General features: G+C 41.3%; 2 protein-coding genes across 3 annotated transcripts in view; both read right to left on the bottom strand.

The window, feature by feature from the left end:
* LOC306920030 (uncharacterized protein) overlaps window positions 1-6,853 on the bottom strand; it is an 18,432-nt gene extending 11,579 nt beyond the window's left edge. For both annotated transcript variants that reach the window (XM_079496628.1, XM_079496629.1), the window contains exons 1-3: window positions 6,744-6,853; window positions 3,755-4,147; window positions 387-506 (exon numbers count right to left, since the gene is read on the bottom strand). In XM_079496628.1, coding sequence (XP_079352754.1) covers window positions 387-506; window positions 3,755-4,147; window positions 6,744-6,786 — 556 coding nt within the window. In that variant the 5' untranslated portion in view covers window positions 6,787-6,853. The remainder of the gene's footprint in view (window positions 1-386; window positions 507-3,754; window positions 4,148-6,743) is intronic.
* Window positions 6,854-7,398: 545 nt separating this feature from the next.
* gpa33a (glycoprotein A33 (transmembrane), paralog a) lies at window positions 7,399-12,353 on the bottom strand. Its single transcript, XM_079496633.1, has 7 exons — window positions 12,132-12,353; window positions 11,144-11,310; window positions 10,472-10,688; window positions 10,062-10,226; window positions 9,789-9,905; window positions 9,028-9,154; window positions 7,399-8,690 (listed from the first exon to the last, which is right to left on the bottom strand). The coding sequence occupies exons 1-7, from the start codon at window positions 12,349-12,351 to the stop codon at window positions 8,243-8,245; spliced, it is 1,461 nt and encodes a 486-aa protein (XP_079352759.1). The 5' UTR covers window positions 12,352-12,353; the 3' UTR covers window positions 7,399-8,242.
* Window positions 12,354-13,029: the final 676 nt, after the last annotated feature.

The raw sequence follows: 13,029 nt of genomic DNA, 5'->3' as shown, positions 1-13,029 counted from the left end.
TTATTATAGTATGCTTCAGTAAAACAACCAGAGACATACAGTATGACTATATGAGTGAGCACAGTCCCCATGGTTACACTGTAAGCATGGGAAACAATGCCCAGGCAGAGCCAATGCTTCCGATAAATCAGCTCGTAAACGAGCTCTCTTTGTCTCCAGTGATGAATATGTTAGCCTTAGACAGGCTTTTTACATAATAACAACCTTTACAAACGGACGTGCAATGGAGATGTGTACGTGAGAGCACGTATATGTGGGGAGAGTCTCTGAATACACTCTAAAATCCAGAGCTATAGAAGCTATATATGAAATCTATGTAAAGGTTTAATTTGCAGCACAATTGCTTTGAATTGAACTGTTATGTTGAGTGAACACCCGAGGCTTACCCAGCACGAGTAGCTCCACGCTGGCTTCATTTTCCCCCTCCAGGTCATCAGAGATCACCACTTTACAAATGTAGATGCCGCTGTCGCCCCACTGCAGCTCACCTATACGCAGGTCTGCTTCTGTATGGGTGGGCCAGAGAGAGGACAGGGATATGGGAGTGTCAGTAGTACCCCATTGTTTTCTAACTGACAAACTCATCTCCCTCTGTGAGACATGAAAGGCAGGAATGGAATGTATGTATGCTGTCATGATGTTGCTACAAGTAAGATCAAATTCACAGGCTTTCAAAGGCATCTGCATTCAAGGTTGATGCTGGAAAAACATAGTACTGTGTAACTAGTGTAGGTTAAAACCTGGGTCACATGCATGGGAAACCAAACATCTACCGCTCATTTAAAAAATCACACCTGTGTAAAGTGAGGGGCTGTTATCATCATACATCATCATACATTACATTCCGTGCTCAACCAATCAAATCATCACAAACGTCATTCAGGCCAATCACAATTTGCGTCTTCACTTTTCTGTCCTCACGTTTGGCTTCAATGTTTGTGTTTACACAGACACCAAAAGCTGGGCATAGGAGGGGCTAGCGCCCCTCAAAAATATATATTCTTATGTGCGTCGGGTAGCTCTACTCTGTGACACTTGCATAGACCTGACTGGATTCTGTCTTCGATGCAAGGTGGTTGAGTGTATAAATACACCCATTCAAACTACAGGAAATGTTATACTTCCTTTTCCTGTTGGCCAAGGATCGGGGAGGAGACTCAGGCGTGTCCGACTCCAGACTGCTGTGTAAGGTCTGCCAGTGACCAGACCTCAAATAAGTATAGAGTATAAAATAAAATAAGTGTTAAAAAGCTCTATGTTGTGATAGTACTCATTGCTATAGCAATGAGTACTATCACAACAAACACTCTATAGTATAGAGTGTTTGTTCAGTAACAGGAGTCTACATGTCTCTCCAACAGTTTTACTGCGGGATAAAAACATCGCAATCCCCATTTGACTGCCTAGTTTTTCACTAACCTTTGAAGAACCACCCGGCCGCCATCATCGTTTCGTGTCATGAAAATTAGCACCTCCCCACTATTGGTGCATGTGCGCTCCTACCTCTTTGTTTGTTTAGATTGTGTAAAATTTCTCTTATTATCTACAATATTATTGTCATGATGAGACTTTTGTAGCCATATACAACTTAACGGGAGCCCAGAGGAGCCCTCAGATTCCACTAGGAACTGGACGTCAAGTGTGAACACACAGAACCTTTCAGGGAGACTGACCACACATTACAAGGGGTGAGGAGGAATGGAGAGCAAACATAGAGATAGATCGAGAAAGGGGAAAAATGAGGGGAAAGCACTAAATCAAATCACATCAGAGGGGATGGAAAAAAACATGTTGGCATGAGGTCAGATCTACAGAGAAAAAAGTGCAAGACTGACATTAAACTAGATCAGAGGGATGGACAGAGAGAAAGAGAGAGGTCAGGATAAAAGAAACGTTCAAACCTTCTCTTTTGTCTGTGCCTGGCTAGTGAAGAGAAGGCTGATTCTGTACCCTGAGCCAGAGATTCATAAATCTGAGGCCTGCAAACAATGCCACTTCTATGTCTCTGGCACACATATGCACACACCTTAAACCGAATTTATGCTGCCTTCAGTGATAAAGGGCAGCATCAACAGTTTTATCTGTTAAATAATAGGCTATCGTGTGGAATTGTTTTGCAAGCATATACATTTGGATTGTATGTTATTTTGATTGTTCTTGGAGGACAGTGTGATCAGAGAAGTTAATGATAGAGCAGTACAGGATAACATGAGCCTGAATTCAAGCCTGAAATGCATTTGACTCACCGAGCTCCATCTTCATACTCATGCTTAATTTAATTTATTAAGTCGTATAATGGAGTGACACCAAAAATAGCAGAGCTTGTGCTCTCTTTTTGTATGAGTATCAGGCTTCAAGTACTGCTAGCAAAATGAAATTAAATGAAATGATTACTATATTTACCCAGGGTATCTGGGCTAAGCTCAAGAATTTGTTTCCAGCCAGGCCCTGCTCATAGAACATTTCATCGTAGTGGTTCAATGCCTTGTTCAAGGGCACGTGTCTTTCACATTGGAATGTCATTGAAGTTACAGATTTGGGTTACGTTTGGCTAGCTGGAATAAATAGTTTTCATAAACCTATGCTACAACCAGTGAATTGACATTCACTAAATGATCATAGTGTGATGAATTAGAAATATTGTGTGTTCTATTGTGAGCCTAAATTTCAGTTTCTAAATTGATAAATTCGGAAATTCAAGTCTTTCATTCTGATATTATTTATATATTTAAAGTCATAAAATATTATATTTTAGTCATACCGTATTTTATGCGTTCCCCCGTCTCATCCACTGTATGCAATGAATGCACCATGTAAAATGTGAACATACCTGACCACTAAACACATTTTAATTTGGTTTCTTAATAGTTTGACTACCCCGGACTCATGCAACGGTGTGCAGCATGGCTGATCTACAACAATATTTTAAATGGAATGGGGTCAATCCATGTGTAGCATTCAGCGGAAGCGGGGATTGAACCTGGGCCTCCCACTCACCAGAGTGAGTGGCAGGGCTGCCCGATTGGCAGGGCTGTTGCGGGCTGGGTCTTGGCTGGGTTGTACACATGCATAAAACAACTGAAGTTTGATCCCTTTTCAACTTGTCTTCATGTAATACTAATGCTCATGATAACACTTCAGAAACCCGCCTACCAGCGACAGCATTGTTAAGGCAGGTTGTTGTTGTTTTTCCAAACAAGATTTCAAATGTTTTATTTCGATTTTTATTAACACGAGAACACTGGAATCCATTATAGCACGCCTGCAGTTTCCATTAATTAGCTTCGACTCCCCATCGATGATGTCACGGTTATGCGGATTTCTGAACTGTCCACAGCCCTCCTTTGAGACACAGAGTGAGTAGACAAAGATTATACCATATTATCATGAGCATTAGTGAGGACCAATTATATGAAGATTGGTTGAAAATCAGTGAAGTCGTCCTTTAACGCTGGGGTAATAATTCAGTCAAACTAGCCCAACATGAAGCACTTACTGCATTAAGAGGACCTGTCAATGCTTGTGGTGATGATTTTGACAAAAACTAAACTATATAGAAAACAATGATAAAATAAATGTGGTTTCATATGCCCTGCATAAAGGGAGTTTCCTTGTGTGTGGACACCTGACCAATAAACTGATTCTGATTCTCATCAGCTTGACTTTCTTGCACACACACAAGTGTGTAAATCTAAAATGTATGTGAAAACAATCTACAACAAACTTCAAAATGGAGACAGCCCTGCAGACTTACTGTTGATGATGGAGATATCTCGGTTCTTGTAGTACTCTGACAGTGTGACTGAAGACCCAGAGATGGATGCCACCGTGCGGACAGTCCGGCTGCTGTCAGAGCAGTCAAGGTGGAGGTTCGCTGTGGTTCCTGTGTCGTACCCTCCACCCACTCTTCCACTTCCTCCGCCTATACCCCCGCCCAGGCCTCCGCTTCCACTCAGGCTGTCAGAGAAGCTAAACGCGTCTCTTGTGCGATCTCGACAGTAGGACTTGTAAACCCACTGCACCACAGGGACCTGGGTGGACACGCTGTTGAAGTGGCACGGCAGCACCACGGACTGGAACAGCACCGCATACCTCTTCTCATCTCTCACAAACACCTGCACCCCAGAGCTGCCTGGTGACAGCATACCTAGGAGGGAAGAGAGGACAGTGAGGCAAAGGCAAACAAATGGTCAATCTGGTATAAATTAGGGAAAAGGAGGCTTGAAAAGAGGACACTGCTGTAGAGTTCAGAAGTAAGTTGATGTGCCTTGCAGTAGCTAATAGTAGGTGGTTCAATGGTTGGTATAGAATGAAAATAATGTGAGTATAATCACATAGTAGATAGTGTATTCAAACCCATGGGAAACAAAACATCTATAACTCAGGCAAAGGGGAATCCCTCTTGGTCACTGTAGATATATACTGTATGAGAAAGACCTTAAGGACATCAGGCAGATATACTCTGCCAGATGAACAAAGGCCTCATGATGATGGCTCTATACTGGAGCCATTTTGAATTGATAGTGTTATTGATAGTTGATAGTTTTATTTTATGTGGTTGTATTACTATCATATTGTTTATATTGTTATGTTGGTGTGCACGTACTGTAGTGTAGTTACATCTAAATAGCAATGCTTCAATACTGTAATACAATCTGTTGCCTAATTCATCAACTGTGGAATGTCTCAATGATACACAGACTACATTTTGGTTGGACATGATTAGACTGAGGAAGACTAACAGATCATCTTCCTGTTCGAACACGTGTCAGTAATAAGTAGTCCTGCATAATGAGAGGGATTATACTATGCCAGACAGTACCACATACAGTTCTGTGTTTGTACAGTGCTGAGTCAAGGTCTGGGTTGGAGAAAGGGAGTGACTCTTAAGCCTAATTAATACTTTGTCGTATGACTGCCGCTTGCAGAAAATAACGGATTTTCAAGTGAAAAATGTGCTTACTAAATGTAATGCCTCAACTCCTAATTCCAAGTGCTTGTCAGGGTGGGGGTCCCTAGTTCCCTAGTTCACCTGACGAGCGCTTGAAATTGTAGGAGCTGAGGCATTATATTTAGTTTAACTCTGTTTGATGATCAGCTATTTAATTTTACACACAATATTTATATATATCTGTGGAGATTCTGTAAATATTGTGTGAAAATAGCCGATTTACAGGCTCACGACTCGCATTGCAAGCAGTGATCAGTTATGTTCCCAAAATGTGCCTCTTTCTTATATTATTTTAAAATTTAAAATTTAATTTAATTGTCACTTTACTGTCATCTGGGGATGCCACCCCCCCTTGGGTTCCCAACCCATAGGTGGAGAGAACCACTGTTTAATGGTGTTTAGTGGTGTGCATGGAAATACGGTAGGCATATAACAAAGTCTTGGTCAACAAAGACCAAACTGGACGATTTGTGTCAGGGTGACTCAAAGAAGCTAACTGTGAGCTGTGTTGGTCTAAGATTGTTTTGGAGCTTCTGAAGCTGCAGGGATCTTAGTCACATGATGTCCAAGAAGGGGTTGGACTGCTGCAGTCCAGAGTAGGCATGCAACACACATGGAGATGCTCCTCTCTCACACGCACGCACGCACGCACGAGCGCACACACACACACACACACACACACACACACACACACACACACACACGTGCGTGTTTGTAATGTGTGACTTTATCCAAGCAGTGGGAGGTATGACTAAAAGTGAGCTAGTGAGCAGAGATCAAAAATGTGTGTTGGGAGGGGCAGCTTAATTCAAACCAGATCAGGTTGTATTGTTTTCTTTCAATTACTGAGAGGCTGTGCTTGATCGAGCTTCCAATCTTGTTGTCACAGAAGACAGAACTAATAGCTCAGCCAAGCGAGAGCTACTCAAAACATTCAACAGAGAAGCATAATTGTATCTTGTTATTATTTATACCAGTGTATATAGATAGACCTGAGTATATAGGCTATAATATCTATAAACTCTTTATCAGAAAGCTTAAACAAGAGAGTTAAATAAGTCATAAAAGTCATAGGCAAACAAAAAATATATTGCAGACAGTAGCATGTCAATTTCCTAGGGTACGCTTATTTCAATTCTATGAGCTTAAGGGGGAAAAAAGATTTGCTTTAGGGGGATGGGGAGGGGGGCATACCCTGGGGAATCCAGGCTTTATTAGTTTTCCTTGTAGGACATTTCTAGAGAAGTAAAGAGGAGTGCAGTTCTCAAGAATGGGTAAATTGGAATACCGGTATATCTCATTTTACCTTAAACTAAAGAGAAGGGGGGAAAAGTAGCCTGTTAGGCCAGTTGTTCCATTTTAAGTTAAAACCTGCACCTGCTAGTTAACTTTAGTTGTTAGTTATTATTGAATGGAAATGACAAATGTAATGCTTTTAATACATTTACAACCAGGCCAAACAACTACATTTCTAGCTTAGGCTACTTCAAAAAGGTCATATTTTTTGTTTTTAGGATTAAAAAACTAAGAAACCAGTGCTTTTCAAGCCACTGGCAAAAAGAACATGGTCTATTATCTGCAGCTAAATGTCTGTTTAGAAGGGACTTTGCTCTAAGAAGGGTCGGACTCCAACATGCTTTACCTATACCAAATTAATGTTCAATTCACGAAAAGTTATCATTATTGTAAATCCATAGCATGAACACCACCACATTCTAATTAACACAACAATAAGAATCTCAACAACAGGTTATATAGCAAACAAACAAAAACTATTGCGTTTTTCGCCTACCTGCCAAGCAAATAGGAATCCACCACCTCATCATCGAATACATTTTCAAAATTATATAATTCAACTTCGAGAAAGTTACATGATGCTACATCCTCTTGCTCAGTCTCATCTCTTGCAAACAAGTCTGGATAATTTGCAGATAACGGGACCGCACCACCACTACAAGAGTGGGGGTGGGAGGCGCTTCGGTCCGTTAAGGACAATGGGTAATGGTGGGGGTGGTGGTGGCTGCGAATGAACGGGGTGGGGGCGTTCATAGCTCAATGTTAATCCATGTGTGCTTAATCCCTGAAACATGATTAGGCTGCTACACTACTATATTTCCTTTTTGTAACAGGTCTGGACTCGGTCACTCGGAGTAAGAGTAAACTCGAACGTTTATGTCTTGAGACCTTGAGATATTTTAAAACCGCGTTCTATGATGCGGGCATGCGGCAGACGATTTATTAATAGTGAGATTGTTTTAATTTGCTTATAAACGTCCCAAATAGTCGTATAATTAATTCTGGATTGAAATGATCACAGGAAGACGAAGACTAGTTAAAAAGTAAAAGTTGACTCGTTTATCGATATTATAGATACTGGTGGCGCCATCTAGTGTTAAAAGCCAATAGGGACATGATCACTATTCTGAAGACATCAAACTTCACACAACTTGTTTTGCAAACAGCTTTATTTGACAAACAGACTGGCAGTATTTATGTTACTTGTATTTGAATAAGTACCCAATTTAAATGTATTTTGCATAATTTGTAGCCATTATTGACCAGGCTGAATTGTTTGGCTCTATAGTAACCTAGTTCATTTAGTTACATTGGAATTTGTATCCATTTCCAATAAAATAACTCAAAACTTTATAAAAAATAATAATAAAATAGTCTATTTACATGTTAAAATTGTATTATTGCATTCCAAGAAAATTAAACACATAATTAGGCTACACAAAAATAACCGTGATTTAGCAAAGCAAGAATGGTATAATTATTCACAATATTTATCATAAATTCATTCATTGAATAGTTGAATTCTAAGTCACAGGCGAACAAACATTTGATAATCTTAAAAACATGATGTAGCGGCCCATTTGTAATGATATCGACTGGCCTGAGGTCTAGTGGAGGAAGATTGAATTTTCAAAGCAGTCACACAGAATATCATATGAAATACCAATACCAAATGCAACTTCCATTTCAAAACCACAATGCACTTATAAAACGTTCAAACATACTGCAATACAAAAATGTACAGTATATTAATGGAGGCTTGTTTATACAGAGGGCTTAAACTAGCCTCCAATGTGATGTATGTGCTCAACACACAGTCAAACCCTTTGATTGAAAGCTACGTTTCTCACAGTAAAGCCTTAAAAGAGAAACAGACAAATACAGACACTAATTCATTTTCTTCTGTAAGGCTATGTTCTGTAGTAGCAGCCTTTACTTCCTCACATCAATGTGTCCAATGGACCAAAGAAGGTTTGTTTTTCTGGATTTAGGATTTTAGTCATCGTACTCCACCCTGGATGGCTTGGAAGGCACCTTGGGGGGTCTACGGTTGTCCTCGTCATATGGCTCATCGTAGCGATCATCTTTGTAGGAGCGGTCTCTGTGGTCATCATCATCGTAGCGGCGGTCATCGTCGTCACGGCGACGTTCATCGTCATAGCGGCGGTCGTCGTCACGGCGACGGTCATCGCGGCGGTCGTCGCGGTCATTATACTTATCACGTCGGTCGGAGTAGTCACTGCGGCGGTCGTCATAGTCGCTGCGGCGGTCGTCATAGTCGCTGCGGCGGTCGGATTCCCGCTCGCTTCGCTCTTCCTGTCGGTTGGAGGTGTTCCTCACACTGGACTCATCGTCACTCCGAACACTCTCAAGCCTGTCTACATTGGGTCTCTCTCCATTCTCAGGCTGCTCTTTGTCACGATACTCGCCTTCTTCACGAACCCTGGAGACGGAGCACAGACCAGTCAGGCATGTGGTAGTTGTGTGTGTATCAGAAACTGAATCCAAATGAAAGCATGCACATCTCTAAAAACGTTCAGGTGCTGAACAAAAAGATACGTACAGGAGAAAGAGAAGTAGTCCGCACACTGTTTCGTAGCTCCCACAAGCTACGAAACACTGTTTCGTTGCTCCCACAAGCTACGAAACAGTGTGCAGACTACTTCTCCTTCTATTTGTGTATCAGCCCTGCCTGTATGCTGCCTGCCAAAAGCCTCATATCTAATTCTCTAAAATCTGAACAACATAAATTGTGCGCATGTTTTGTTAGCATGCCATACCCCATGGCATAGTCCTCCTCTTTCTCCTTCTTGCGGCAACAGCAGCAGTAGATGATGATAATGAGTACAATTAAAGCTGCCACGGCCCCACCGATGATCCCCGCAGTAGAGCCAATGTTCATGGATTCTAAAGGAACGAAGCACAATGGAAACATCATGGCATTTATAAAGTTAAAAATATATATATGTTTCGGCTCAAGAGATTTTTAAAACTCAACTGAGCGAGTGCCTTCTCAAGTAAAAAAAACCCTGTTTTCTCATACTTTGATGTCAGCCTACTACTAAAACAGAAGGAACTTAAATAGGTTTACCAAAAATAACTATTGCTGAACAATTCCAACTTCATCAGCTTTTACCAGGGCAGAGCTTCCAGCAGCATTGTACCCCATGTCACTGACAGTATCTGACCAACCAGAGTGAAATAAATGCAACCTTGTCTTATTGGCATCTACAATCTATCCTGATTACAGGAACAGACTAAATATTCACCCACATCCCACGTGAAATTATGCTTTAACAAACTACTTACTGCATTTGTGTGATTTGTAACATAAATACAGAATATAGAGGATAAAATGTATCCCTGAATACACCTGTAGCTACTTTTATCAGGTGGTGGAACACAGGGCTGCAACCAAAAGTAAAGGTGCATATTTATCCTGGTAAACAGAAAATACATAATGGATGTAATGGCACAAGTGAGGCAGTCTTCACTACACAGCATAGGACAGAGGTTTTAGATTAGCTGGAGTTGCACTCACGTGGCATGACAGCAACAGTGACATTGCAGGTTGCAGAGCGGATCTTGTTGCTAGAGGTACAAATGTAGAATCCAGAGGTGTCCTTGGTGAGATTAAAAAGAGACAAGATGCCTCCCTCTGAGAATGAGACGATTAGTTAGTGCCTGAATGTAATATTTCATGGTACAGTATATTTCTTTACTAAACAGTAAAATCCTTAGTGTTATTTTAACCGACACAAACACACATACGTGTATGCACATTACACACAACTTGCACAAGGTTTGTACTTACTATCAGTGGTCCTCGGGTCTGGAGCACGAGGTGCATTCCTGACATCCCGAGTATCCCACTTATATGCTGGTTTTGGGGAGCCTTCTTCAGACACACAAGTCAGGTTGATGTTCTGGCCATACTCTGGTGTACCCTCGATTTTACAGATGGGTTTGGATGGAGCCACTGGCAAAATGAAAAGAACCATTTCATGTGATTAATATGTCTCCACCGGTGTTCCCTTGGTTTGTGGGATGAGTGAATGAGGAGGGATTTGAGTATTACTTATGGTTGATAAATGTAAAGAATAAGTCATCTCAAATCTAATCCCATCCACATGTAATCTGAATTCATTGACTGCAACAAAATTAGGAATGGATTCACTTTGAATGTGATGGTGATTTAAAATACGGTATATTACAGGCCATTACCCAGTACTATCAATCGTGTGGTGGCAGCTGGCTTGCCCTCATCGTCCAGAGGGATCTGCACTCGACACTCAAACACCCTGTTCTCTGCCAACGTGATGGAGCTCAGCTTCAGGTCGGCCTTTCCAGTTGCAATGTTATGGTCCAAAGTCACACGACCTGTATACTTTTCTTTGATGTCAAGACTCTTAATCGTGGAATAGTAGGTAAGGATCTGAGACTGTTGAATAGCAAGAAGAGCAGATCATTAAATAATGAAAAATTCAAAGCCTTGTTCGATGGCACAGGATTCAAACATGGAGAAAAAAAAGTTGACTATTCTGCCGTCTTTCAATTTTTTAGCGATGCCTATTGCCTAACGCCGATCCAGTGACTGGCCGCGTGTGTATGTATGTCTGCATACATACATACATACATACATACACACACACACACACGTATGTATGTCTGCTGTACGAACAGCTGCAAGTTGAGGCATTGTTGAGTAGTACCGGTCAGTTCACACGGGCATGAAATTTAAATCATTAATCTGTAAAAACAAATTTGTATTTGACTTCTTGTCCACAAATGAACCTCGATTCTTGATCATATATAATTAATAATAATGTGTGTTGCGCGTGCGCACACACACACACACACACACACACACACACACACACACACACACACCCCTACCTCAGGAGCGCCAGCTTTGTCTCCCTCAGCAGTCCAACTGATAACAACGAATGGGTTGGTGGGGTTCTTGGGCACGAATTTGCAGGGCAGGGTGATGTTGTCTCCTCTGGCAAACTCATACTCTTTTTGAGGAATTGTTACCTGGAGAGCCCCGGCCATTGACACCACTGTAAACATAAATGGAAACAGAGGTAAACATAAATATAGCCTATAGGCTACACATAGATAGTAGGCTATAATGCAAATTGGCCTATAAAACATTTGATAATGTGCTACATGTCCCTCACATGAAGGCTGTTATCTCTCCAAGCCATCTAATTCTAAGCCATTTTATCATCGGCCATTTCTCTTAATAGCCTATGCCTATATTGAGGGTGATCGTTTGTATTGACAGTGGACGTGGCGTGCAAACAAAATATCGTAAACGTACTTTAAACAAATTATAGCTAGACTACTTAGGCGCGCACATGCGCTACACTGTTAGGCTATTCCTGCTGTAGCATTTTGAATTCCAGCTGGTAGACTATAGGCCACCCTCAGTTCAACAGGCCTACAGGCCAAGGCCTAACGGAACCCCCCTCCCCCTCAACCAGTTTGTCAATAAGTGACAAACAGAATGTAGGCAAAATAGTACCAACCTAAACATATCTTAGTAATAGCACGGATTTAAACAGCCTATAGACTGTATTCATGTTCGCAATCACCTCATTATAGGCAATGGCTGTGAACTATTGCTGAGGTGCCAGTGTCACTTGCCTGCTAAAATTTACCAAATATCTTCTGTTCTAAAATAAAAGCACCAACAATTTAAACAAATGCAACTTCATTGTTATTTGTAGCAATTATTGAAGTGTTATGGTGCCCGCTGAAGGTGCCCGAGCAGCCATAGGTGTGGCACACACATTTTGTAGGCCTATTTATATGAGACCACAACCAAGAACATGTTTAATTAAAAGATCATACGGGGGACCGCCGGAGCGGGACTTACCAAGGCTCAGTGCAAAACCAATCCGCATGATCCGCTCCATTATGGCCATAGTTGATATTGGGTCAACCAGACCAAAATCACCAAATCGATCGACCCAGCTAGCGTCTTCACTTCCAACTCCAAGTAGAGGTCTGCGCGACACGCCCGGTGCGCATTTGCATCGATACCTGCCTGGTGCGCCCACAGGTGCTGGGTGTGACCCAACGAATGACAACAACATCCGCCAATGACAGCGTCTGCTTCTTTATTTCTAGACAACATTCTTCAAACAGCCCTTGTCATGTTACAGCTTGCTCAGTCACCAGAATGAACATTTTACTACACCACTCCCATCTTTCACCCTGCACTTGTTTTGGAACATGTTAGGTAGTTTATATTGTTAGTTTGTTTATGTTATTATTTTTTTCATTGATTGATTGATTGATTGAACACAGCACAGCACAGCGGATACGCCTGTATATACTTTAGGCGCCTATAGGCTACGGATGCTAAAAGAATAACCCCCAAAAGCATGGATTATTTCCATTGAGGTCCTGTGTATTCATGTTTCTGTCAAGTGTAACAATAAAACTAAATCTCATTATCAATAAACAAGGTTAGATATTAGGCTGCATCATAAGAACAAAACAAAATGTGGGCTATCCTGAACCAACATGCATTTGACATTTAAAACAATTAGCCTATTATTAATAAGGAGAATTTAAGTACACCTATACAGAACTAACAAGTCATGAAGCCAAGGTAAACCCTACTACTGTATGTCTTTGGAAATAAGAGAAGCATCTGTCCAGTTAAACTGGTTTGACAAGGAATTTCCACACAACCCCCACCGCACGCGCGCCTCCTCCTCACAAAACAGAGAACAGGTATCCACATGTCTGCGTGAGAATGAAAAAAA

Source organism: Electrona antarctica (assembly GCF_951216825.1).
Source record: "Electrona antarctica genome assembly, chromosome: 3".
Taxonomy (NCBI): Eukaryota; Metazoa; Chordata; class Actinopteri; order Myctophiformes; family Myctophidae; genus Electrona; species Electrona antarctica.
This window is presented reverse-complemented; position numbering and strand designations above follow the sequence as displayed.